Here is a 27,354-nt window from a genome sequence, read left to right on the forward strand (position 1 = left end):
AGCAGGCTGGGCGTTCTGGGAGCCCCCAGGGTAGGACGTGTTTGGGGTCGGGGGCAAGGCCGGGCCTGGCCTCTGACAGGCCTGCCTCTTGGTAGTCTGTGCCCAGGCACTTCAGGCCCTCATAACGCGCCCAAAGTTGCTGGGTCCACCTTCCACGTGGGGACACGGAGGCTCAGGCAGGCTGAGACGGCCGGGCCAGAGCCCCCAGGCCGGTGGGCAGCAGTGCAGATCTGGAGCTGAGTCTAGGCTGGGTGGGGGAAGAGGGGCGCAGGGAGGGCTCTCCGCCGGGGTCCGCCCACGGAGGCGCCCCGCTCGGCCCCTCCCGGCGGGCGGCCGAGACCCCGCCCCGGAGGCGCAGGCGGAGTCGGGGGAGGGGGCCGGCCCGCACGCCCGCCCCTCCGCGCCGCCGCCCCGCCGCCCCGCCCCGCGCCGCACTCCGCCGGGCGCCCGGGCTGCGGACGCGCACACCGCGGGCGGAGGCCGGACGGCGCGCGGACGGCGGGCGGAGCGCAGCGCGGTGAGTGCACGCGGGCCCTCCCGCCGGCTCTGCGCCCCCGGCCCGCGGCGCCCCCGCCGGCGCGCCCCTCGCCACGCGCCTCGGGGCGCCGGGCGCTCTGCGGGCCCCGCGGGCTGCCCACGCCTCCGCCCGCCCGGGGCTCGTTCTCCAGGTCCCAGCGCGGGGACAGTCCTCCGAGCGCCGCGCCCCATTGTACAGATGCCGGCACTGAGGCCGGCGCGGGGTGGGGGCTGGGGGTTCCGGGCGGGTCCCCCACCCCAGTTCCTCCACTGGGTTTCCCAAGCCCCCAGGTCCGAGTCCCGCTGGCCATTCCTCTTGTCCCACTGCCACCGCCCCGGGTTCCCAGCGCCCCTCGAGTCCAGAGCCCGGGTCACCACCCCCAGAGCGGGAAGAGCAGGGCTTCTAGATCTGGCGGCACCCCTGCCGTGACCCCCCGAGTCACAGCACCACACGCACTCACACCAGCAGTTCCTGCACACTCAACGCGCCCTCCACTGGGGTCACTCCATCCTCCCCTGCCCGGCCCGCACTTTCTCTGGCTGTCTCACACGTCCCCGTTGCACACACAGGCTTCATACCTGCATGCCTTGCACACGGCTTCCCCAGATGTGCATGTCTCTCTAACAAACACTTGTGTCTCTGTTAAACACGTGTCCCTCTGACACAGGCACACACGTCTGCCACACAGAGGTGTCCGTCGCACCCATACCTCCATTATGTGTCACGCATGTGTCCCTCACATACCTAGAGTCACAAACAGTCCCACTCTGGAAGTGCGGCACACCCGGTGAGTCTGGCAGACAGCGTCACAGACGCCTACAACTTCACAGCCCCGGTGCCCCTGCCGCCCCCACCTCCGTAGGCAGCCCTCTTGTACCCTAGGGGTGCTGGGGGCTGGCGCTGGCCGGGAGGGTGGCGGCAGGCAGGCGGGGATTGTCCTGGCGGGGACTCCCTGACCTCCCCTGGCCGTGCAGCTGGGGTGGCTGTAGGGAGCACAGGCAGGGGCTCGGCCTCTCTACCCCCTGCATCCTCCCTCCCTCCCCTGCCCAATCTCCCATATAGGGGACAGAGGGGTGCTCCCCCTCCATTCTTGGCTGTCACAGTAAGATCTCACCCCATCTCAGCTTTGTGGTGGCCACTTGGGCCCAACCAAAGCTGGTCTGAGCCAGCAGGTGTCGCTGTGACAGGCCAAAAAGAGAAAAAGGAAAGTGGATGGTTTCGGTGCTGGTGTCTGCCCCAGCCCCTGAAGAAGAAGGCCCCTCTGGCCCTCCCTGAGGGACTCCGTAGGAGTTGGGTGGCGGCTGGGAGGTGCTCCCTGGGCCTGGCGCGGAGTGGGGGCTCATGCGACGCGTGTGTCTGCGGCTGAATGCCTGGGGCTCTGGGCCCTGCCTTCCCCGGGCGCAGAGTGGGTGAAGGTTCCCCACCAGGGAGAAGGGAGGGACAGGGGTCTGTTGTCCGGTGCTCCCGTGACCTCCTGCCCTGCCCTCCGGCGTCAGAGCTGTGCGGTGGGGGAGTGGCAGGGGACGAAGTCAAAGGATCTTGTTCCGGAGGCACAAGCCTGCCAGCCCCGCTGTGGCTAGCCCCGCATGTTTTGTTTGGCTCTTACCATGTTGTTATTATTTTAAAAAATTAATTGGCTGCCAGCATTTACAAATTGGCAGTTTTCACATAAAAGTCCGGATTTCCGTCTTCTCTTGAAAAAGTGCAAGTCCTGGCAGTTCAGGGTCCGCCCGTGCTGCCGCCTGCTGCCCCTGTGCTCGTCGTGCTCCTGCCCGGCCTGCGGAGGGCGCTGCGCTGCCTGCCTCTGCTGCCCGCCTCGACGGTGGCGCCTTGGGCATGCGTCCAGCCATTCAGGGCCTTCGTCACTGGAGTGATGAGTGGTGCCCAGGGGCCTGGACCACAGGACAGCTTGGTGGTGGTGACAGGCACTTTCTGCTGGGCGGTGGGGGACGGTGGCCTGGCGTCCCCGTGCAGGAAAGCAAGAGCTCACGCCAGACAACAGACCTTGCTGGCCTGTCTTCCAGATCCAGTCACCCTCCCGCCAGGCGGGAGCCCTGGCCCTGCTGACAGCTGGGGAGAGGGAGGCTCGAGCGAGCGGGAGGGCTGGGGGGCTGGGGTTCGGCTGGGATTTTCTCAGAAAGTAACGCTCCTCCCCGCTCATTGAGCCAGGAGAGGTAGGACTTCCCTTCACCAGCCCACACCTGGCACAGCAGGTGTATGATAAATGCTGGGGCGTGACCAAGGTAAGCTGTTCTCTGCAGGGCTCAGGGTGGAGCTGAAGTCAGGGCCCAAAGTGAAGATTGGACAGGGCCTACCTTTAAGGATCCTTTTTGTCTGTGGGGAAACCCAGGGCAGGGGTCCTGCCTGAGTCTCGATGGCCACGGTCACTGTGACCCCGTGACCGCCAGGTGGAGACCACTGAGTCTCCAGGTGAGTCCCAGAGGCCTCAGGACCACTGCGGTGTGTGCTTTTGGGCACTAGATGCAATGTTTGCTTTGCATTCAGGGGCTGCGGAGCGTGAGCCTTTCCCCATACACCCGCGGTGGCCTTGGCCGTGAGGGGCCACACAGAGAGGGAACCAGGGCACCACACCGCATCAGGCCAGGCATAGCGGGTTCCCGCCCCCCAGCCTGTGCTGGGCTGCTGGGTGGGCGGCGGGGGGTGGGCAGTTGCTGCACTGTTCTGAGTCCCAGTTCCTGTAACTGGTGCTTTTTTGTCTCTCATCGGTATGTGGCTGAATTCGTGTAAACTGAACGCCCCTGTGATGCGTGGGCCCCTGGAAGTTTGTTGCCTGGATGAATGGAGACCAGGACTGTGAGCGGCACAGGGGGCTGGGGGCTGGGGGGCAGCCCTGGCCTCTTCCTTGCATCTCCTGGAGAGGCAGAGCAGAGCTTTTTTTGTTTTCCTTCTGCTAGGGAGGAAGGTACTGGGCCTGACCACGCAAGGTGGCACAGAGGGCCGGGGCCAGGGCTGGTCTGTTGCTGGCCGCTGTGTGTCCCTGGGCTTGTTCCTCCTTTCTCTGGGCCTCAGTCTCCCCTTCTGTAAAGTGGGTCTTGTGCTGGGCAGGTGGGCATGGAGTTCTAGGAGTTCCATGCAGCAGGTGTGGCCACCTCTCTGGCTTCCTGAACTCTGAGGGCCACCTCTCGCTCAAGGCCTTTCCCTGGGGTGCAGTTCCAGCCTGGGACAGGATTCTGGGTGCTGTTCCGTGCCAGGCACGAAGGCCGTCACAACCACTTGGTGTCAGGTATGAGTTGCTGCTGGAGGCTTGGCTGTCCTGCGCTGAGGTGGGAGCCGTTTGCCCATCCTGGGCTGAGCAGAGTCCGAGCAACCCGTGCTCAGGATGTGCCCAGACACTGGCGTTGCTCCCACAAAGCTTATTTTCTAGTTGGAGGGGCGAGGTGGGGCGAGGCGTGCGGCAAGTGAATGGATGAAGTTGTGTGTCAGCCAGCCAGGCAGCAACATCCAGGGGGCCAGGGAGGCGAGGATTTACGAGCGAGGCGAGGGTTTGTGAGCTGAGCTGGGAGTGGCGGGGATGCCGCTAGTGCAGAGGGCCTGGGGTGGGACCTGCTTGGTGTGGAAGGGACAGAAAAAGGGAGGAGGCTGGAGCTGGTGAGGGAGGGGAGACTGGGGTCAGGGGCGGGGCAAGGAGTTTGAGAGCTACTGAAGTTTTGGGCCAGGGAGCAGTGAGGTCTGATTTCCATTCTAGGATGCCCTCGCTAACTGCGAGATGGAGGCTTCGTGCCTCTGAGGGGGCTGTTGGCAGAGCCCGGCTGCCTCATGGTGCGTTAGAGCCGCTCCGCTGCCAGCCCCGTGCTGGGGGCAGCTTCACCTTGAGAAGCTGCAGACAGGTGGGGAGACCAACCTGTTGGCAGACCCTGAGATCCAGGGCGATGCACGCTGGCTCGAGGCACGCTGGCTCATGTCCTTACAGGGGATGATTATGCAGCTGTGAAAAGTGAGGAAGCTCTCTGTGGAAAGATCTTCAAGATCTGTTAAGAGGAGAAAACAAGGTGCTGAATGGTGCACAAAGTATGCTATCTGGTGTGCAAAATAAATGTAAATTCACATTTCTCATGTGTGCGTAAACAAACCAGGAGGTAGTTTCAGGGGTCACCTGTGGTCACCTGGGGTTGAGGGGATGAGGTACAAGGGGAGGTAAGATGTCCTACTGTGTGCTTGTTATAGCCTCTGGGTTTTGAGCCGTGTCACTGTATTGCCTGTTCATGTGACATGAAATTAAAAAGCAGTTGGTGGGTGAATGGTCATTTGAGAGTTTTAAGTGAAAGTGTTTAAGATGGTTTTAAAATATCCTGTGTTAACTGACCTTGTTTTTGAACAGTCTTCTTCCTGGCGTGGCATATGAAAGTTTCCACTGTGATTAAAATTATATGGTACCAAAGTCACTTTTTGCAAAGTTAGGCCAATGGACAAAAGACTCTCTCCCCCTTTTCCTTCACCTCTTTTCCTGTGGGTGTGTTTCCTTCTGGTGGCTTGACTGCGGGCTCTTCCTGGGGTGGGCATCACCGCATTTAACATTCTGCCCGGAACCTGCTTTCTCTGCCTGCTCCGCTGACCTGGAATTCAGTGACAGGTCCAGGCCCTGGGGGTCAGGGAGCAGCCAGGTGCAGGGAAGCCCCCCTTTGGCATGCTACAAGGTTCACATCTCAGCTCTGCTATTCACACACCCTTGGGGCCAGTGAGTCACCCCTCTGAGCCTCAGTTTCCTCCTCTGTAAAGTGGCTGTCATAATCCCTAGCTCTTGGTGCTGTTGGAAAGGGAATGAGAGCATCTTCCTTCATTCAGTAAATATTCACTGAGTATCCACTGAGTGCTGGACACTGTTCCGAGTGCCGGGGCTAAAGCAGTGACCACGTCAGCGTCCTCCACCCCACAGAGCTCGCTCCAGTGGGAGACGCGGACGGGAGTGAGGCCGATGTGCACGGCAACGTCCTGTGAGGAGGGCGGGCGAAGCTGCCGCGGGACGGGGACTGCAGTTTGGACTGTTTCAGGTAGAGGGTCCATGGAGGTAGGGACCCAGCCCTGGGCATTGCTGAGGGAGGGGACATTAAGACAGGGCACAGCAGGGACAAGTGACTGAGCACAGCTGGAAGACAGGACCCCATGCTCGAGGGGGCTGGAGGGGCAGCGTAGCCAGGAAAGGGGGCCGGGGCTGGGCACGGGTGTGATGAGGGGCTGCTGGAGGATTCTGGTTTGGGGAGGCCCCTCTAGGGGAGCGGGCTGGAGGGGCAGCAGGCATCCCGAAGCTGCGTCCGGTGGGAGAAGCTGGTGTCCAGCCCAGGGTGTCAGCAGCGCTGGAGGTCAGAAGTGGTCAGATTTGGACTTATTTTGAAGGTGGGGCTGCCAGGGTTTCTTGATGGACTGGAAGTGGAGTGAGAGAAAGAGGGGGGCCAGGGTGAGGCCGAGGGTCCCGATCGATGGAGGACACAAACACCGAGCATCACTGCCAGCCCTTAGCAGCCCTCTGTCATCCATTGCCCTTCCCCAGCGGCCCGAGGGTGGGCGGCACAGGTGGCTCTGTGGCCTCAGGCAGCTCTGCCTCCCAGGGCTCCCTCTGGACTCTGGGGTCGCAGAGGGCTGCCCTTCTGATGGACCAGGACCAAGCCTGTACCCCAGCAGGGGCAGATTTGGGGCCTGCAGCTGGGCCGTATGGGGCTGTGGAGGTGGTGGATTTGTGGCTTCAGTCCAGGAGCGTTAGGAATCCTGACTGGGTGTTGTGCAGGAGCAGCCAGGGGCTTGCTAGAGTTGGGGTTCCTGGGTTAGCAGCTCCCTGCCCACCCTGTCCCTGAAATCCCACGCCTGGGAGTGTGCCCAGGGCCTTGGGTTCTCTCCCTCATACCACACACGGGCAGTAGCCTCTGGTGTGGGCTGGCCCTTTGCCAGGGGCTGGTGCACACAGGGGCAGAACACAGGGTCCCTCCTAAGGCCATCCCGAGGGCTCCAGACACACGTACACGGGCAGTTCTGACATGCTGTGGGAGCCAGGGAGGCATCCAGTTGAACTTGGGTGGTCAGGGAGGGCTTCCTGGAGGAGGCAATGCCAGCACTGTGATGTGAAGGTGGAGGGGGGACGGATACATGGGGACAGGAGAAAGCCTGGCTTCTTTCAGATTGCGGGGTTAGAGGAGCGGTGAGAAGTAAGGCTAGGGTGGTAGACTGGTCCCTGGAAACCAAGCACCTTTAACTGTGGTCCAGGTCAGGCAATGGGAAGCCTTGGGGCCCTCTGAGCAGAGGAGGGTCTGTAAGACTGGAGGGTCCCTCTGCAGCCCTGCTGTGGGGGTGCACCTAGAGGGGCAAGAGGTCTGTGAGGGTGACAGGGCAGGGAAACTGAGGCTCAGAGAGGGCCATGCCTGCCTGCAGTCACACGGCGAGTGAGGAGGAAGGACTGGGCCCAGAGCCAGCTCTGTCCACCTCCAGGTTTGGGGCCCCAGGGGCACGCCCACACCACTGATTCACCTCCTGTGGGCGCGACCTTTCCCGAGGCCCCTCCGAGGCCAGGCCGTGCGTCACTTCGCACCATTGTCCTCGCAGTTACTGGAATTTGGAAACGATGCAAAAATGCTTCTCTCTCTTCTCATATATGGAGATTGCCGCAAAGAAAGGCTGGTTTGGGGAAGGTTATTTCCTTCCTCGGGGTGGGGAGCCTGGCTTTTCTGGGGGGGCTGTATTGTCGGTGGCTGCAGAGGAAGTGCTGCTGCCCACCCGCCCCGGGCGGCGCCGGCCCCAGCGGACCCCGCGGGCCCCAGCTCTCTCACCTTGTCCGGCTGCAGCTGGCTCATCTGTGCACCAGGGACAGCCCTCCTGGCGCTGCTGACATTCGGTACCCAGGGAGGGCCTGAAATAGGAGGAGGGCCCTGAAGGTGCAGGGGCCCCGCCGACGCGTGGGCAGCGAGGGCTTCCTCTGCCAGCCCCGGCTGCTCTGCCTGCACAGTGCCTCCAGGGCTGGGGTGAAGACCGCAGGGTGAACGGATTTGGATCTGTGGGTGTGGTGGCCCATCTCTCCTGTCACTTTTTTCTCTTCTGGTCACTGCGAAGCCATTGTCTGTGTTGGGTCGGCCCTCGGGCCTGTGGTCAGGGCACAGCGGTGCTTGATAAGCTTCCCAGAGCTCTTCCCACCGTAGCCTGGGACCCCCATCCTGGCCTGCCCTTAGTCCTGAGTGAGCTTTGAAAACACAACATCAAAGAAAAAATCGCAGTAGAGAACTCTTGGGACCCCTGAACACACCTCCTGGCCTCTGCAGGTCTGGCCTGTGGACTGACTGGCGGCCCTGAGGGCAGTGGGGAGCCAGGCAGGGTGGCGAGGAGAGAGCATGTCCCTGGGGGACAGGCCAGGGGGGAGAGTGGGGCCCGGGAGGGGGCTGGGCTGGGACCCCGAGGGTGAGGGAATCTGGGGGTCAGGCTTGATGCATGCTGACCTCTAGGAGGCGCAACCACGTCACACCCCCGCTGGCCCCCGACACACACACACACACACACACACACACTCTCTCTCTCTCTCTCTCTCTCTCTCTCTCTCTCTCTCTCTCTCTCTCACTGAAGGCCCCGCTAGTCACCCTGGTTTCTTCGCTTCCCTAGTCCGTCGGAGCAGAGAACACAGCCGTCCTCATGTTTTGGTGCTGGCCAGCAACTCAGTGTCCCTTGTCTCTTCCCCTGCATAGCCTTGGAGGCAAATTAGTTCCACCATGTCGTCCGACCCATGGCGTCCCGGGGGCCCTGGCGGCCGTTGGCTGCTGTCTGATTGCAGGGCTGACAGGAGCAGTCCCCTACCGGAGACCTGTGCCCTTTCTTGGGGAAGAAGCCAGCGTGTGTGGGCTTCCTCTTCTGATGTGGTGAGATGAGCTTCCCCGCCACATTTTGGCGCTTTCCTCCTACCTCGTCTGCCTTTAGAGCATATTATTTAAAAGAAAACCCTCCTCTGTTTTGCTTATACTTACTGTAAAAGGAAACCTTTTATCACAACTGAAGCTAGAAATGGGGACCACTTGCCCTCCATCAGCAATACCCATCAGAATAAGTGTGGCACTCACAGGGCACACTTGAAACCCTAGCCACCCCTCACCCCCGCCTCCGCCTTGGGCCCGAGTGAGTCTTGCCTTCTCTTTGTTAAAAAGGACAACTGGCAGGTGTCCGAGAGATGTTGAGGCACACCTGTGCTGCACAGAGACGTTCTCTGATAGCCTGATTGGTCCAGAGAGAATTGGAAGGGGAACAGTTCCTCACCAAGGACCACTGATCCTTGACACCTGTCCCTGAAAGCCTTGTCGCCATGCATGGTCATCTCAAGCCCCTCTGGCTGGCCAGCACACGCCTCGCACCTCCCAGGGCCTCCCTGGCACATTTTGTGCTGGGCTGGGCCGTGAGAGGAGGCTGCAGCCATCCAGCAGGGATGTCTTCCCCCGATGCAGCCCCTGGTTCTCAGGTAGTAGCTGGGCCCTGTTCTCACGCAGCTGCTGAAGTTACTCTCTGCGCCCTCAGCTCTGTGCCCTGAGACTATGTCTTAGTCGGCTTTGGCTGCTGTAACAAGGTACCGCAGGCCGGGCGTGGTGGCTCACCCCTATAGTCCTAGCACCCTGGGAGGCTGGGGCAGCAGATCTCTTGAGCTTGGGAGTTCGAGACCAGCCTGAGCAAGAGCGAGACCCCGTCTCTACTAAAAAGAGACAAAATTAGCCGGGCATGGTGGCACATGACTGTAGTCCCAGCTACTTGGGAGGCTGAGGCAGGAGGATCGCTTGAGCCCAGGAGTTTGAGGTTGCCGTGAGCTAGGCTGACACCATGGCACTCCAGCCCAGGCAACAGAGGGAGACTCTGTCTCAAAAAAAAAAAACGAAAAACAAAAAACAAAAACCCACAACAATGTACTGCAGAGTGGGGAGCTTGAACAATAAGACATTTATTGCTCACAGTCCTGGAGGCTGAAGTCCCTGGGATCAGGGTGCCCCAGGTTTGGCTCCTGGTGAAAGCTGCTTCCTGGCTTTCACATGGCCCCTCTTGCTGTGTCCTCCCGTGGTGGAGGGAGAGAGAGTTCTGGTCTCTCTTCTTCTGATAAGGACACTAATCCCATGCTGGGGCCCCACCCTCACGGCCTCATCTAAACCTCTTACTAGGTGGCCCCACCTCCTGGCGCCATTCCACTGGGGTTGGGGCCTCAACATATGAATCTGGGGGGACACAGATGTTCAGACTCTAACAGACTAGTCTAATTAATGAAGTCCTGAGGACGGAAAGGCTGGAACGCCCGCTGCCTGCCCCTGAATCACCCCACCGTGACCCTGGAGCAGGACACGCCTGGCCCAGGTTCACCCCCTCAGGATGGCTGTGGCTTCCTGTGCATGGGGTGGGAGGAGTGACCCTCCTCGGCTCCAGACCTCAGGGGTTCCCATGGGGCTGGGTGGGCCTCAGCGTATTGCTTTGTAGCCCACCACGACCTGGGCTCGGTCCCAGTCACTTCCCGGCTCCTGGCTTTGGAGTGGGCTGTCCACTGCTGGAAGTACAGCCTCCTACACACGGGCTCCTCTGTGTCTGAGGGGAGGACTGGTGACCCGTTGGCCATGGGTAAAGCCACAGCCGCCAGGACTCCTTCATGCCCCATCTTTCTTTTGTCTCTGCCTTTCTCTGTGAGCCTGGTTAGTTCTTTCAAAATGACGTCCACCACACGGCAGGAAATGTGCCCACCCTTGGCTTGGAGGCTTCGGCGCTCACTGCTGCGCCCACTGCAGACGGGCTGTGCAAGATCCTAGGAAGGGCTCGGCCAGCCCAGCTCGGGCCAAGTGTCTGCCCGGGGCCAGTCAGCTGTGCTTGGGCGGGTCATGTGATCATGACATTGCTGTGGCTGCTGGGGTATGTCTTGAACCGTTCCCCGAGAATGGGGATTGAGTGAAGCAGCTGCCACCCCAAGAGGGGTCCCCTGCAAGGACAAAGCTTAGTAACTGCAGAAATTCATTCTTGAGGTCAAGTCAGCAACGAATGTAAGAAGGTTGTTGTTCTTTCCTTATTGTCACAAATGCCAGGGTTATTTTGGTTGCAGATGATAGAAAGGACAATTTAAGCAAAAAAGTCATACAACTAAAAAGTACAGGGTCTAGCTTCAGGTGTGGCTGCATCTAGGGGTTTAAAGGTGCGGTCGGGACTGTGTTTCCAGCTCTCACTCTCCTGTTCTCCCTGCCGCAGCATTCCCCAGCGGGCTCAGCCCCAGCAGCCCCAGGCCCACAGCCTGGAGCTCAGAAGCCCTGGAGCAAGGGAGCCCCTTCCCCAGAGGAATTTTGGGGTGCTCTTAGCAGGAGGAGAGGGCAGAGGTCCCCAGGCATCTCTGGTCTGCCCTCCATAAACAGCCAGCACATTTCTTTTCCTGTCCCTGTCTCACATGGTAGACTCATCCAGATGGAAGGTCAGGATGTTCTTGTAGGAGTAACAGCAGCTACTCACCATCTGGGGTGGTTTGTGTTAAAATACAGAGCCGTAGAGAAGGCATGGAGGCTGTGGAGTCCTGACCTCCAGCCCAGCCCCACTTACCCCAGTGGTGTGGACGTGGGCAGAGTCTGTTAGTCTCTGAGGATTTGCTCTAAACCTCTCATTTTTCCACCTTCCTTGTCTGGAAACCGTGAAGAGCCGGGAACTCCATACACAGAGTGAAGGAGGTCACAGAGAGGTAGCGGTGAGCTCTGAGGAAGGGCTTCCCAGAGGAGAGGATATTGAGCTGGGTCTTTAGGGGATGAATAGGAGTTTGCTAAGGGGAAGAAAGGTATCCCTGGCAGAGGGAACAGCCTTTGCAAAGGAATGGGCAGATATGAGGAGCTGAGAGAGGTTTAGGGTAGCTGGAGCCAGTAATTTTTTTTCATATGAAACATTTATCGAGTGACTGCAGTTTGCCAGAAACAGTGCTTAAGGTCTTTATGTCATCTCCCGAGTCCTCCCAGTGTTGCTATGGGGCTGCTGTGGTTAGGCCCATTTTGCAGATCACAGCATTGCCACTCAGAGGGTCACATGCTCTGTGTTGCCCAGCGACCTATGGGGAGAGCTGGGTTCAAATTTGAGCTCCGATTTCTGGAGTCCAGAGCACGGTCCTGTCTCCTCTCCCTGTTTGCTTCGACAGTGGTGGCTGGTTGCGTTGGCGGAGGCTCCAAGGCTCTGGGGCCCGGCGGTTATACCCAGACGGGGCCGCCTCACTGGCAGCCCCCGGAAATTCCTCCATTTCAGGGCCATGCAAATAAACTGGGCACGGCAAAGGCCGGAGGGGGTCCTGGAGAGGCTGGGCCGCCCGCTCCCCTGGCTGCTGCCTCCTCCCAGATGCCGCAGGCGGCCTTGCTTGCCTGTCTCCCTCGCCGCCTGCCTGCATGTCTGTCTGTCTGTCTGTCTGTCTGTCTGTCTGTCTGCTCGGCTTCCAGTCTGTGCTTCTCTTCATCTCTGTCTGTCTCTGTCTTGCTCTCGTTCTCTCCCGAGTGGATATCTATCCTTGTCTCTGTCAGCCTCGGTGTCTCTCCATCTTGGTCTCTTTAGCCTGTCTGTGGCCTGCACCCACTCTGTGGTCTAGGGTCTCAGGCCTTTGTGAGGCTGAAGGACCCAGGAGTTGAAAGTGCTTCTGTGCGAAGGCGGACACGCGCCTTGGCTGTTCCAGTGTGAAGCTCCCAGCTCAGCCAGCGACTTGCCAGGCGACCTCAGGCAGGCTTTCTCCATGTCTGAAGGACCTTCCTGGGGTGAGTGTTCATGACACTCACGCTCATAACCCATCCCATGCTCTGTGCCAGACCTGTGCTGGGGCCATGTAGACTAGTTAATCTAGCCCTCTCTACTCACCTATCCGTCCACACATCCACTCACTCATCCACTCACCCACCCTTCTGCCCATTCGATGATCCATCCATCCATCCATGTACCTTACTCATCTATCCATTCACCTGCCCACCCACCTACCCATCCATCCTCCATCTACCTATCCACCCGTTCACCTTATCCGTCCACCCACCCACCTACCCATTGATTCACCTGCCCATTCATCTGTCTACCTACTTGCCCACCCTTGGGTTTGGCCTTGAAGTAGGGGATGGAATTTGGGTGTGCAGAGTTTCGGGAGAGTTGCAGGAGCGAGGGCCTCCCGGGTTGGGGTAATGACAAGAGCAAAGACGTGGGGTTGGGAACCAGAGAACTAGTCTTCCAGTTTAGCAGGAATTGGTTGTGTGGAGGGGAGCAGAGGAAGCTGAGTTAGGAAAAATAGGGGGGACTAAAGGGTGAAGGGCTTTGAGTGCCACCCGTGGGAGTCTTCACTTTATCCTTGGGCCACAGATCTTCAGCCGGGGTCCATGAGTGATCTCTGGGGAGATTGAGACCCCTAACAAAACAGTTTTAGGTCTGCCCGTGTGTCTGTTAAGGCTCTTGGTTGCAAGTGACAGAAATCCTGGTCCAAGTTAGCTAAAGCAAAATGGGTTCATGTCATTGCAAAGTTCAGCATTTCGTTAGTTTCAGGCATGGCTGTATCCAGGTGCCCAGCAGCTATCACTATGACCTTTTTTTTTCTCTTTCTTCCATCTCTTGGCCTTTGTCAGTTTTATGAGTTGGCTCCAGCCTCAGACAGTCTCCCCGTGATGATAAGATGGCTTCGGGGACCCTTGATGTTAAATCATCTTATGTCTAATACAGTGGGAAAGAGAGAGGCCATTTGCCCAATATCTCATTTGCATTGGGTCTCCTGGGCTCCAACTGGCCTGGTGTCCACCCTGAGTCCGGCACTGTTGCGAGGGGAATGGGAAGTGCTGATTGGAGAGACAGTGGGGTGGGGTGGGCCACACACACAGATTGAATCCCAGGGTGTTCTTGGAAAGGGGTGAATGTGTTTTAGGTGGTCAGAAACCACCCAAAGACCACTACAGAGTTGTGTTCATAATTTCCTTCTTTTTGTGGAGGTGGGGATGGGATTATCCTTAGCTTTTCTCAGAATCTCAAAGGGGCCAGGGCTGATATGGAGCCATTCAGGATTTTGAGCAGGGGTGAGAGGTGGTTGGGTGCGAAGTCCCTGGAGGCAGGACCATGGGCCAGCCACATGAGGATACCTGGGGACCTCAGGGCGGGAGCTGGGAGTGGGTGGAGGGCATGTGGAGCCAGGTGGGGAGGGTGGTGAGCTCAGCCTTGGCTGCGGGCGCGCCCATTTCTCATCGCTCCCGCCCTTGGAGTGTTTCCTCTGAGCAGAGTAGTGGCTTGTGGGGAAGGAAAATATCAGCTCCCTCCGGTGCCAAAAGCAACATTTTCTTTTCTTAAAGGTTGATTAAAAGTCACTGACATTAATCTTTGTAATTTTTCACCTGCTTATATTGGTAACAAGATTAGTGATTATATATGTAGCGTCAGCTCTTACTCAAAATTTAAGGAGCTTTTTATTCATTTCTTTCTTTTTCTCCTTTTTTAGGGAGGAGAGGGAAGGGAGGGGACAACAACCTGGCTGTTCCACTTGAAGGATTATTTTTCCCAGTGTTCTCATGAGCTCACTCCATTGAAGGAAAGCCCCAGTGGCCAGGGAGCACGTGAGGGACACGGGGCTCCTAGCACCCCAAGTCCCAGCCAGGCCCGTGGCTCGTCCCGTCGGCATTTGCATCCGGGTTTGCTCCGGACCCATCTCTCCTCATCCTCAGGCTCTCGCACCCCTCCTGTGCCTGTAGCCTCGGGCCCCACCGGAAGGACCACAGGCCCCTCCCCGGCCCGGCCCCCTGGCCCTTTCCCGACACATGCCACCGATTATTAAGGCTTTGCCCACAAGGGAACGAAGGGAAGTGTGGCTTTCAGGATGGAAGCCAAACGCGATCAGATCACTTCGCTTGTGATACTGGAACCCTAACTTTCGCGCCTCTTCCTCCTTTCCATTTCTCCCGCCAGCGCCCGCTCTGGCTTTTATCCCCTGTTTTCTAGGCTACCGCAGTGGCTCTTTTTTCTTTTCTTTAAAAAGTCTTTTTGATGGGGAAAAAGCCTACATACAAAAAAGGACCTAAAGGTGAGCACACGGTGGCGGAGCGAACCCTGGGGATCCACCTCCTGGGGAGCCGGGGTCCGCGCTGCCAGCCCTGGCAGTGCCCCGTGGCCCCTCCGATTTTCCTGCCCCACGTACCCACCGCTTGACTGATGGCACCCACTCCGCCTCTCCTTTCTACTTCTGCCTCCTACGTTTGCAGTCCCTAAATGATGTAGTTTAGGTTTTACCCAGTTTTGCACTTTATATGACTGGAATCTCTACAGTCCCTAATGAATTCCCAGTGTGCTGTGAGCTAGTGGTGGCCCCACCACCCTATTGGAACAATGTCTACTAACTGTACCCGATGCTTTGCCAAGGTCCCGGGCTCTAGGTGCGGGTGGCTGACTGATCTCCCCTCCCGTCTGCTTCCCTCCTTCCTGGATGTTCACGCCCCTGCCCCACCACTCCTCCTCTCCCTGCTTACTCCCCGCCTACGGCTCTTTTCTTGTTTCCTGCTTGCCAGCCAGGAAGCCTTATCAAGCTGTTTCCTGCCTCAGGACCTTTGCACACACTGCTAGCACTGCCTAGGATGCCATTCCCCAGATCTTTGTGGGGCTGCCACGTTTTTACCAAGCAGGTCTTGGCTGCAACGTCACCTCCTAGGCCTGCTCTGACCACTCTTGCCAAAGGAGTGCCCAGTCTCTGTCACAATGCCTAGATTATCTTATTTATTTGTTTGTTATCTCTTCCCTCCACTGGAATGTTGGCTGCTTGAGGGTAGGACTTTCGTTGGTCTTATTCACTGACGCGTCCCGGCACCTGTAATGAGCTGGCAGGTAGCAGGTGCTTAATGAACAGCTGCAGACTGAAGGACTCCAGTCCTACTCTCTGGCCAGAGACCTGGGTTCAGATCCCTGTGCCACCTTTACAAGTTATGTGACCTTGGACAGATCATTTACCCTGTCTGGGCCTCAGTTTCCTCATAAACATGGTTAAATAAAATAAACATCTCTGGAAACTCACAGTCCGGTGTTTGGCATTGTGTCGGCACTAAGGAAATGATACTTAAATATGAACCTGATCAACAGCTGAAATCCTCCTCATGTTTTGTGCCAAGAACAAGTTTATTTTTCCCAGTGAACTAGATGACTTCCTCTTATCAGACAAGGAGCACCAGGTCACCCTCTAATTTCCCTTTTGGCCATGGCTGCCAGGAAGCTTACTTAAGGAAACTTACTTACTTAAGCTTCCTGTAGGGTGTTCGGTGTAGTTCTTTCTTCTCTTTCTTCTCCCTGCTCTTTGATTACTTATTTTTGGCTCCACAGTGCACATATGTGATTGTTATTGTTTATTTTGGTAAAAGACACATAACATACAATTTACCAATGGCAAATACTCATATAGGTGGAATCATACAGTATCTGTCCCTTTGTGACTCGCTTATATGACTTGGGATAATGTCCTCAAGGTTCATCCATACTGTAGCATCATAATTTCCTTCTTTTTAAGGCTGATGACATTTGATTGTACGGATAGACCACCTTTGCTTATCCATCCGTCTGTCCATCGATGGGCACTTGGGCTGCTTCCACCTTATGTCTGTTGTGAATAATGCTGCAGTGAACATGGGTGTGCACACGTTATTTTTAATAAATTACTTTCTTACCTTTCTGGGCCTTGGGTGAGCCCAGGCAAAATTCTAAATTAAAGGCAGGATTCTGGACAGTTTCTAGGACCAGGCTGTCTCACCTGCTCTTGCTCGGTGTGTCTGCATGTCTTTGTGTGCTGGGGCCTCCGTGGCCACTGCTGGGGCCCCGTCTAGGCCTCGCTCACCTGGAGGTACACGTGTCCCCCAGCTGCTGCAGGTGCTGGCTGCTGATGGCTCACACCTGTGCCTTCTCCAGCCACGTGCCCTTGGCTGGCAGGTGTCACCTCCCCTGAGATGCCTGGAAGGAAACTCTCCATGGTCTTTGGCCAGTGACTGATGTGCCCACGAGTGGGGTGAGCCCCGGGATGCCCCTCGCACTACAGGGCTCCTGTGGGTCAGGCTGGTGCTGGGCTCCAGCGGAGACTAAGATTTGCCCGGCTCGCTCCTTCTCTGCCTGCTTCCCTCTTCCTTTTCTCCTGAGAGCCCTCCCCCAGCTGGGCGCACAAGCATCTCCACCGTGGCCTCTGCTTCTGGGGAGCCCAGTCTGAGACAGTGTGCAACTCACTCGTTCCTCCTACCATTGTGTGTCAGGTAAGATTCTGAGGCTGACAGAACACGTGGCTGGGAGTAGTCTCCTTGGAAGGGGGCAAACATTCCCAGTGGCCAGCAAATATAGAAGAGGCAAGTCCTAACCCAGGAAACCAGGCTTTTTGGGAGGTGACCCTGGGGCAGGGGGGAGCAGGAACTCCCACCTCACCTGGGCCTTTCTCCATTGTGTGTGGACAAGAGAAGCTCAGGGGCTTGGAGAGCCCAGGCCTGGTAGAGAGGACCGAGTGAGCCCAAGATGCCGCTGGGAAGTGAGTGTGGATCCCAGTTAGAACAGGGAAGCCCTGCTGCCCAGCCCCACAGCATCAGTGCAAGTGACCTCATATTAAATTTTATAATATTAAGTCAATTATAAATTAATAATTTTGGCAGCTAATCTAAAAAGTACTACGTGGGCCCCACAAAACAGGGCTGGTTTGTGCCTGCCCTCTGGTTGGACTTGGGTCTGGGGGCAGCCATCTGGATGGAGGCACTGGGCCAGGTGGTACTGATTACTTGTCTTGGTGACTGCATGTCTATGAGTGTCTTGTATGTTTATTTCCCTGCTGTCATCCCCAGTTGTTTGCGAGTTCCAGTGTTTTGACATAGCTGCCTATTGTTAAAAGAGAGATCCCCTGCAAATATTTTAAAAGTTTTCAACCCATACTAGGCCTACCTGGGACTTTTTTATTGTCTAGAGTTGCCTGATCAAGTATAGGCTACCCAGTTAAACTGGAATTTCAGGTAAACAACAAATAAGTATGTCCCAAATATTGCACAGGACATGCTTAAATACTAAACAATTGTTCATGATTTATCTGAAATGCCAATGTAACTGCAAGTCCTGTATTTGTATTTGCTAGATCTGGCAATAAGAAGGATCAGAGACTGGAGGAGGGAAGAACTTTCTTCTTGATCTGATGTCATATAATGTGGTCTATGCTTCCGCTATGGCAGGATCCCATGTTTGACAATGGCACCACTGGAGATGCCGCCCCAGGCAGCCTTGTCCTTCTTGCATCCTTGCCAGCCCAGAAAGTTTCCATCTGGGCCCTGCTATGGATGAATGTGAAGGTTACTTTACCAAGGGAGGTGGCCTCACCTTACTGTAGGGATGTGTGTTTGTGTCTCGTGGGAGGTGGGGGAGTGGTGAGAACGGCACAGTGAAAGGCTTGTGGCCAGGCGAGGGAGGGTGGCTGTGGTCCGAGCAACACCCGCAGGCTTCTGGCTGATAGGCCGGAGACCTCCCTCCCCCATCCTGCCGGCCCCCACGTGCCCTGTGGGGAGTGGGCACGTCTCCAGGGGCTCACACTGCACACTGAGCTGGTCGATGCTCCCTGGGAAGAGACCCTGGCTGAGTGGGCCTCCCTCCTGCTCTGTCCATGTCCAGTTATGGCCCTGAGAATGTAACCCTGCGTGTGAACCCTGATGCCCACAGCAGGGGACCAAAGCTGTGAGTGACAGCCCAGGTGAATGACCTTGACTTGCCTCCAGTCCTATCTTGAGCCTACTCCCGTTTCTTCACTCGGGTGTCGAAGACTCACCCCCCTGGGCTGGACAAGCTCCCCGATGCTCTGTGCTGAATGCCACTTCTTGGTGGCTTGATCTTCATTCTCACCTAAATGCCCATTGTCTTTGTACCTCTTCCTATGAAGAATGGCCAACCAAAATGGAGAGGATGGCAAAAGGAGCCCCCAGCTACACTTCCCCTCAATTTAGCAGCTGTTAACATTTGCCCATATTGCTTGTAACTGTTTTTCATGCTGAAATACATTAGAGCACATTACAGTCACAATGATTTGTGAAGCATTCATCTTTTTAAAAATGTCAGCATTTGCCAACCATCACCCCTCCCAGAACACAGTCTTGCTCTGTCATCTCAGGTAGAGTGCCGTGGAGTCATTGTACCTCACTGCAACCTCAAACTTCTGGGCTAAAGTGATCCTTTTGCCTCAGCCTCCCAAGTAGCTGGGACTACAGCATGTGCCACCATGCCTGGCTAATTTTTTCTATTTTTAGTTGCCTGGCAAATTTTTCCTATTTTTAGTAGAGACCGGAGTCTTGCTCTTGCTCAGGCTGGTCTCGAACTCCTGAGCTCAAGCGATCCTCCTGGCTCGACCTCCCAGAGTGCTAGGATTACGGGCGTGAGCCACCGTGCTGTTCTTGATGGCGTCTGACACTCAGTCCATGCCCAGACTTGCTCTCCCGTCCCCAGCCGTCTGTCTCCGCTGCTCTGCTCACACCAGGGTCGGTCGAGGATCCCACACACGCGCTAGGTAGGTCTGTCTTGGGCCTGTTTTCATGGACAGCCGTTTCCTCCCGCTCCCATTTCCTAGCGCTTAAGAGGCCGGGCCATTCGTCCGCGTCGAAGTGCCCACGTGGCTCTGGCTACCCGCTGCTGCCTAGCCACCCACCCCAGCGCCGGTGGCTGAAAACAGCAGCAGCCGTGCAGTGCGCTCTGAGCCGGGGCTAGGCTTGGCGGGGCCTTATTCCTGCCCCACGTGGCGTCAGCTGGCCCCGGGCTCTGGGCTGATAGGGGCCTCGGAACAGCCTCACACACGGGCCTTGGCGGGAAGCAGAGGAGGGCGGGGCAGCGGGGCGTCTCACCTGGTGGCCCTGGGCGCTCAGAGACCTTGGCCTCCCTTCTGCCGGCCTCCCGGCAGAGCGGCCACGGCCTGAGTCTCACTGGTTAGACCTGGTCACGTGCTCACCCCTAAGCCAATGGCAACGAGGAGGACAAGGAGCCTCGGGATTGGCCGGGCAGCCCGGCCCGCCCCCCGGCCGTCACGTGGGGCTGGGCCGCTGGGTTCCCGCGCGGAGGGCCCGGGGCCCTGAGGATCCTTTTTGGGTTTTTTCAGCAGGACCTCAGGAGCCAGGAGTTAAGTACGGTCCTCACCGCAGAACACACTGTTATCCAGGCCTCTGCGGGTCCCGCTTTTACTTTATTGATTTACTTATTCCCTTCCCGTTTCCTTCCCCTCTGTGCCCTCCGCCCCCGGGCGGACCCCTCTGTCGGGCGGGCACCGGCCGGGCCGTGTCTTGCCGGGTGACCTCCCCGGGCCGCGTCGCGCTGCGTGTCTTCACCCGCCTCTCCCACCCGGCCTTCCATGCTGAGGGTGCACCGACTCGTTGGCGCCCAGTGCTGGGGTCCTCCACGGGCTGTGCCTGTGAGGGTCCCTCACGTCGTCCCCTGAGGACTATTTAGTGAAGACGGGGTGGGGGGGGCAGGTGTTGGCAGGGTCAGGGGACCTCCTGGCTGGGGCCGCCTCAGGCAGCGGCACTGGGGGGGGAGCCCTTCCCAGCGGCCCGAAGGGGTGGGACGGCCCTGGCCCGGGGCAGGGGCTGTGGCTGTTGGGGAGGGGGACTTGTCCCCAGGCCGCTGCCGGGAGGGAACGAGCACTGAGTTTCTCCGTCAGCGGCTCCCACTGGTCAGACCCACGGGAGGCTGGAGGGCGTGGGAGTCGGGATGCAGCAAGGTGAAGGGCAGCTCGACAGTAACTGGCACTGTGGCCGCCACCTGCCGACCCTTCCTAGCCCAGTCAGTGGCCTGGTGACCACCATGGGCCATGCGGCCCTGGTACAGCTCTCCCCGAGTAGTGCACTGGGCATGTGAACCGCAGGTCACGGAGCATGTGTGCTTAAGCATGTGTGTGCCTCCCTCTAGAGTGGCTGCTCCAGGCGACACTAAGGCCAGTGGCATCATCATAATATTATTCTAACGCTTGCGTTTCTAAGGGCCATGGGGGGAGAGCCCGTGGTGGCTTCACTTTGCATCTCACCTCGCTGGTTCCCAGCGAGTCCCCGCCTTGGAGGGTTGGCCAGAGCCTTGTGATCCAGCCGCAGGCCCTGAGCAGCCTGTCACAGGGGCTTAGTTTGCTGGCCAAGGTCTGGCTGCTGGGGCTCCCCCCAACAGGGAGGTCAGGCTACCTTCCCCACGCCCTCCCCGAGTGGCTCTTCTTGAATTGGTGGGGTAGGGGTGCTGTCTGAAGAAGCCAGGCACTCAGGAGGCTACTTACTGTGGGGCTGTGGGAAGTTGCAGTTGGAGCCTCCAGGAGGAGCATGTTTGAATCTGAGACCCAGCAACACAGAGACTGTGCTCTCTTACTTATCATTCATGTGAGTGTTCCTCAGCTCTTCTTGCTTATCTCCAGGGACAGGGAGCTACCCCTTCCTCCCCGCAGCCTGGTCCATCCCAGACCTGAAAAAAGCTTTCTCCATGTGGAACTGAGCTCTGCCACCTCCTCTAGCCCCCTTCCCCCATGCACATACACACCCCATCTGGAGCAGCTGTGGAGATGTGAGGACAGTGAGGCCTTATCCAGGTGAGCCACCCTAAGGGTCCCGGCCCCCGCCCCCACCTGGGCCACCTCCTCTGGACACATCCCAGACGGTCTTTTCCCCTCCTGGCTGGACAATCTTTAGACTGCACCAGGGGGGCCTGAGCTGCATACAGGGGGGCCCCAGACCATAGGGAAAATAGGACCCCAAACCCCATGTGACATCTCAGGGTGGCCAGAGTTTAGCAGTTTTACAGAGAAGTTGGAAACCTGAATTTTCATGTGAACGTTTCCAATTTGTGAATGCTGGTAACCAATTGCAAACTAAAAACCACTATGTGGGCCATACAGAATGCAATTGTGGGCCAAATAATGCCTGTGGGCCCTACCGTGACCTGAGGTGTGGAAGAACCTCTTTACCATGTGGATACAGAGTCTGAGGCTCAGAGAGGGTGGGTGACTTGCCTGGGGTTACGCAGCAAATGAGAACACAGAGTCAGGCCTGGGCCTGTTGTTCTTTATCCTTACCCTGGTCCTGGGGTGGGGGAGATGGGCAAGCCCAAGATTTAGAATCACCTGGGTGTGGTGTGGACAGAATGTGCTGTTGAAGGGGGTCAAAGGGCCAGGCCACCCTGGGGGCCAGGCGGCTAGCAGGGCTAGGGGACCGGCTTGCTGCATGGGGTGGTGGGGCGGGACCAGCTGGGAAGGAAGCTTCTTGGGAGAAGCTAACGCAGACCCGCTTTCCCCTCTGTTCCTGCCAGGGTGTTTGATGCACAGAAGGGCAAATGGGGGGGAGGGTAGGTCTCCAGCAGATTTTCTTTCTTAAAAGGTGCTGGAGGGAGTGGACCCTGGGTGTTTGCAGTTTGCATGTCCCTGCCTTAACCATTGACTTTGTTAATTGGGATGAAAGCCCAGATTGTTCCAGGGTGACTTCTAATGTCAGTGGCTTGACGGAGCCTTCCACCCTCCTCAGACAAGAGGGCAGGGGCCTGCCAGCCCTCATGGTCCCTCTGGGCCTGGCCCTGGCACAGGCTCCCCTTATCCTCTACCAGCAGGTTTTCTCACCTGGGGACACAGCAGCTGTCCCCTCCAAGCACTCAGGCAGAACCTTGTCTCCTCCTTCCGGGACTCCTCTCTTCTGTCCCACCCATGCACCCAGTGGGCAAATCCTCTTGATGCTACCTTTAAAATAGATCCCCGTACTGCCTCTTGCCACTCCCCGCCTGGCTCCCGTCTTGCAGCAGCCAGGTGAGTCCTTTGCTGGAGAGTCTGATGAAGTCATCCCAGGCCCCAGGGCTTCCAGGCGCACCAGGGCTGGTCTGCAGTTGCCACCTTGTGCCCAAGCTGGCCCTCTGCTGCTCCTCACCTGCGTCCCTTTTCCTGCCGTTCCCACTGCCTGACGTGCTTCACCTCCAGATCAGGTCGTCAAGTCTCAGCTCAAACGCTACCTCTTCCGAGAAGCCCTCCTGGACCACACTCGCTAAAATAGGTTCTCCCCACCCTGTCACATTCTGTTCCCATCTCCTTGCTTTCCGTCATCTGTTTCTTCATTGCACGTATGACAGCCAGGCGGTCAGTTCCCCGCAGATTTCCTCTTGGGTTTTACCCACCGCCTCCCTGCTCCTGAGTGTCAGTGCTGGGAGGATGGCCAGGAGCCTATCTCGTGGGTGGATACACCCCCGTTCCTAGAGGAGCCTGGCATGGAGGAACTGCTCAATTGGTGCTGGTCAACTGGCCATGCCGGGCCCTGGGGGCTGCCCGTGGTGACAAACCTGGCTGTCACTCTGGCACTGCCCTGTGGCTGGCGATTGGTAGAGGAGGAACCCTTGCCTGTGACTTCAGGAAGCACACTGCCTGGGGCTGTGGAAACTGGGGACTTGGGCAGGGGTGGAGGTGGGGGCAGGAGAGAGGGCTGGCATGAGGATGGCATTTGAGTGGCTCGTACAGGATGACAGGACAGGGAAGGAGAGAGCCTCAGGAGCTTGCAGGGCCAAGGGCCCATGAGAAGTCAGGTCAGGGTGGCTCTTTCAGGGCCTTGAGTGCCGGGTTCAGTCAGGAATCCAGAGTGTTCCTTGCAGTGGGAAGCGGGGGCAGCCACGGGGCTGTGGTGTGTTGGCATCAGGCAGAGCGGGCAGGGCCTAGAGATGGAGGGAAGGGGCAGAGGGAACAGGGACCTGTTCGGGGGAGAATGGACAGGACCTGAGGGGGTGTCAAGGACAGCGAGATGTTAGGTGCATGTGCTGGTGCTGCTGAGGAGCAGAGCAGGAGTGTCCCCTGGGGCTGGACTTGCAGCCTGAAGGGGTCTCAAGGGGGCATTGCTGAGCCCTGGGTCTGAGGGCTGGGGCTGGCCAGCGGTCGTGACTCGTGGCTGGAAATGAGGAGTGGTTGGGTGGTGGTGTGTGCGTGCACAGGGGGCCGTGTTCACAACGCCAGGCCAACACGTGTGGCACTGAGCGACTGTGCTCTCGCCTGTCTGTGATCTCACGTGTGTCAGAGCCCGTGTGCGTCTGGGCAAGCCTGACTGTGTGCGTGGGAACGCGTGCTCGCGTACGAGGGAGGTGGCTGAGTTGGGCCTGCCCGTGCGCGTGCTGATGTGCGCCCTGGTGCTGACAGCCTTCCTTTCTGATTCCCCCAGGGCCTTGCAGAAGAGGGGACTGTCCTGGGCTAGCCTGGACCATGGTGCTGCTCGGGGAGCCTGCGGGAGCCTGGCTGGCCCTGGGCCTGGCCCTAGCACTGGGCCCCAGCGCCAGCACGGCCGCCCCTCAGCGGGACTGCACGGGCGCCCAGTGCCCGCCGCTGGAGAACTGCATCGAGGAGGCGCTGGAGCCGGGTGCCTGCTGCGCCACGTGTGTGCAGCAGGGCTGCGCCTGCGAGGGCTACCAGTACTACGACTGCCTGCAGGGCGGCTTTGTGCGCGGCCGTGTGCCTGCCGGCCAGTCCTACTTTGTGGACTTCGGCAGCACCGAGTGCTCCTGCCCCCCAGGTGGCGGCAAGATCAGCTGCCAGTTCATGCTGTGCCCAGAGCTGCCGCCGAACTGCATTGAGGCCGTGGTGGCGGCCGACAGCTGCCCGCAGTGTGGCCAGGTGGGCTGTGTCCACAATGGCCGTAAGTATGCTGCTGGCCACACCGCCCACCTGCCGCCATGCCGGGCCTGCCACTGCCCTGACGCTGGTGGGGAACTCATCTGCTACCAGCTCCCCGGTTGCCATGGGAACTTCTCAGCTGCTGAGGAGGGTGACCCCGAGCGACACTATGAAGACCCCTATAGCTATGACCAGGAGGTGGCTGAGGCAGAAGCGGCAGCGGCCCTAGGGGGTGAAGGCGAGGTCCAGGTGGGCGCAGGGGGCCCCCCGGCCGCTCTGGGAGGCGGGAGTCAGCCGCTGTCCATCATCCAGGCGACCCCCTGGCCAGCCGCCCTCCCCAGGCCCACGGCGGCCGCTGCCCTGGGTCCCCCAGCCCCTGTGCAGACCAAATCTAGAAGAGTGACCGAGGACGGCGAGGAGGATGAGGAGGAGGAGGAGGAGAGGGAGGAAATGACCGTAACTGAGCCACTGGCAGCAGGAGGCCCCAAGGGGCTGGACGGGCTGCCCACTGCAGGCCCAGCTGGACCCCATCTCCCCGTCCAGGAGAAGAGGGCAGAAGCCAGGGCGGGGCCCGAAGAGAACCTCATCCCAGATGTCCAGGCTGTGCCTGGCAGTGCTGGGCAGGAGGGAGCCATGCCCACGCCAGGGTCAGGCACGGCGGGTCCTGTCCTGACGCAGGCCACACCGAGCTCTCCCGGGGGCCCGGTGAAGCCCAGCAGCCACACCATCCTGTCCACACCACCGCGTGATGCAGCCCGGGTCCCACCCACCCAGGAGGTGCCCAAGCAGCCGCAGGTTCTGCCCAGGCCCCGGGCAGAGGAGGACACAGACCCCAACTCTGTCCATGCTGTCCCCAGAGGCAGTGCTGAAGGTAAGATCTTTCCTGGTTTCTCCAGGGGCTCTTGGCCCTAGGAGGGCAGCCTTGGGGATCTGGTCGCTGTCCCAGGTCTCTGTATAGCTGCCTGGGGTAGGAGACATTGCCTAGGCGCTCGGGGAAGCAGGTTCTGAGCACCTTCTCCCAGGCCCACCTCGTGGGGGTGGAGGGGGTGGGCGGGGGTTCCTGTCATAGAGGGTGCTGCGCCAATGGTAGGGCTGTGGTTGTGGTTGAGGGCCCAGGACCTCCTCAGAGTCGGGGCTCCCTGAGGCTCCTGCCAGGGGCCGTTTCAGTCCAGCAGGGCCCATGGGGCCCTGGCAGGAAATTCGGAGCTTCCCGGCCTTAGTGCAGCTACCTGCTCACAGCCTCCCTGACAGCCTCTGGCCATGGCTGTGTTTTGGGTCTCTGAGGTGGCAGCAGAGGGGATGCGGTCGCTTGAGGCAGCTCCTTGTGAGAGCCTGGTACCAACCCTGCCACCCCTCTTTGCCAGGGGATCCTGTTAACACACCAGTTGGCCCTCGCCCCTCTCCCACTCTGCACCCTGCTGTGGTTCCCACCTCGCTTAGAGGAGAAGCCAAAGCCTTCACGGTGGCCACGGGCCCGCACAGCCTGCCCCCATGACCTCCCAGACCGCCTCTCCCATTGCCCTGCTTATCACCCGCTCTGTGAAGCCCCAGTGGTCCTGGCCAAGCACCTTCCTGCCCCAGGCACTTTGCGCTTGCCACTCTTGCTTCCTGAAGTGGTCTTCCGGGCATCCACGCGGCCCGCTCCTTGCTTCAGCTCTCTGCTCAGGTCACCTCCCCAAGGAGGTCTTCCCTGCCTACCCCCCTTGCCTCTTCCCCTGCTGTAACTTCTCTGAGCACACCTGACAGTGCAGTCCCTAACTCCTTGTGAACTCGCTTGTTGCTTTCTGCCCGAGTGGAAGGTTGGTGCTGTGAAGTGAGGGCGGGGGCCACGTCTGTAATATTCTCCTCTGAGTCCAAGGGCTTCCAGCAGGGCCTGCACACAGTTGGTGCTCGATAAATATTAGCGAAATGAGTGAGTGAATTAGTGGGGGCTTTCCCAGCCACCCCTTTTTTCAGTCATCCCTCTTCATCCTAGTTCCCCTTCTGTCCTCTGAGCACCCCACACTGTCTCCCCTCTGTTCTAAGCATTTGTTCACATTGTTCCTGGCCAGCTCAGACAGCACCTCCTCCAGCAAGCCTTCCCCTAATTTGTGTCTTGTCTTACCTCCCTCCTCTTGCCCCGCTCCCAGCTTTACGTTCTCCCTGCCTCCTTTTTGAGGGTGCACTGGGGAGTTGTCTGATTTCTAGAGATCTTTCCCCACAGCTGGGAGCCTATGTCTTGTTCAATCTCATATTATTTGCTCTATAGCCTTCATTAGGTGTGATCTGTGAACAAGCCCTGGTGGCCCTGGGAACACAGGGTGGATCCGTGTAGGCCTGGTCCACAGGCTGGGTGCTGTGAGGGACAGATGTCCGTGTGGTATCTGGGAAGGCTGCCTGGAGGAGGGGGCATGAGGAGCTCTGGGGTTTCTGCAGTGTTCCCATTGACCCATCCTGCTGTCCATAGCTGTGTGGCCTCAGGCAAGGCTCTTAGCCGCTGAGACCCTGTCTTCCCATTTGTTGAGCGCTTTCACCGCATTTGCTGGGCATGGGCTTTGCACAAAGCCTGTGCGCGTGCAACGAGGGTGCGACTGGGCTCTGTGGGCTTCTGCGGGCCACAGGCTGCCCCCCCCCCCCCCCCCCCCGACAGCTCTGCTTCCAGCCTGCTCACGGTGGGCGGGGCGCAGAACTCGCCCTCTCCGAGCGCCTCCAAGGTGCCAGGCTCCTGCTTCTGCGACTTGGTCCTCCCCACAGTCTGGGTGGTGGGCTCCATCTCCCCATTCTAAGCCAAGTGTGGTCTGAGAGGTGTGGCTGGTGGCTTCTGGTCCCAGGTGGGAGGTGACCGGCTGGGACAGAGAGGCAAGGAGCATGTGCGGGTGTGTGTGGAACGAAGTGCACGTGTGCCCGGGAGGGCTTGCAGCCTGGCCGGAGCGGGGTGCGTGCGTTCAGGCCGCAGCCTCTGGGGTTTCCAGAATAGGCACGGCCCTGCCCTCAGCCCGCCCCTTGCTGCTGGAGGCCTCTGCGGTGCTGGGCCTTGGAATCCTGGGAAGGCTTTGTTCTCGGGAGCCCCAGTTGTTTTCTCTGCCCTCAGCTTTCTCAGATGGATTTTGGGGTGTGGCCTGTGGTGGGAGCTGCTGGGGGCCGCCCTTTGTCCTGTGGGAGGGCTGTCCCGGCAGGGGCCCAGCACGTGCAAAGGCCCAGACGCTAGGGTTAGCGGCCGTGGAGGGTTGCAGGGAGCGAGGCGTGAGGAGCTGGGAGGGGTGGACTAAATGGGCCCGGGAGCTCGGGCCTGGCCAGGTAAATATCCCTACCCGCT

General features: G+C 58.8%; 1 protein-coding gene across 3 annotated transcripts in view; it reads left to right on the top strand.

The window, feature by feature from the left end:
• The first annotated feature begins 426 nt into the window (after positions 1-426).
• Positions 427-27,354, top strand: part of FBLN2 (fibulin 2) — a 78,235-nt gene continuing 51,307 nt past the window's right edge. The window contains exons 1-2 of one of the 3 annotated variants that reach the window (XM_045551538.1): positions 427-517; positions 23,611-24,930. In XM_045551538.1, coding sequence (XP_045407494.1) covers positions 23,652-24,930 — 1,279 coding nt within the window. In that variant the 5' untranslated portion in view covers positions 427-517; positions 23,611-23,651. Of the gene's footprint in view, positions 518-20,854; positions 21,021-23,610; positions 24,931-27,354 lie in introns of those variants that run through there. The other 2 variants (XM_045551535.1, XM_045551537.1) reach the window with 2 other exon arrangements.

This window comes from Lemur catta, chromosome 5 (assembly GCF_020740605.2).
Source record: "Lemur catta isolate mLemCat1 chromosome 5, mLemCat1.pri, whole genome shotgun sequence".
Lineage (NCBI taxonomy): Eukaryota > Metazoa > Chordata > Mammalia > Primates > Lemuridae > Lemur > Lemur catta.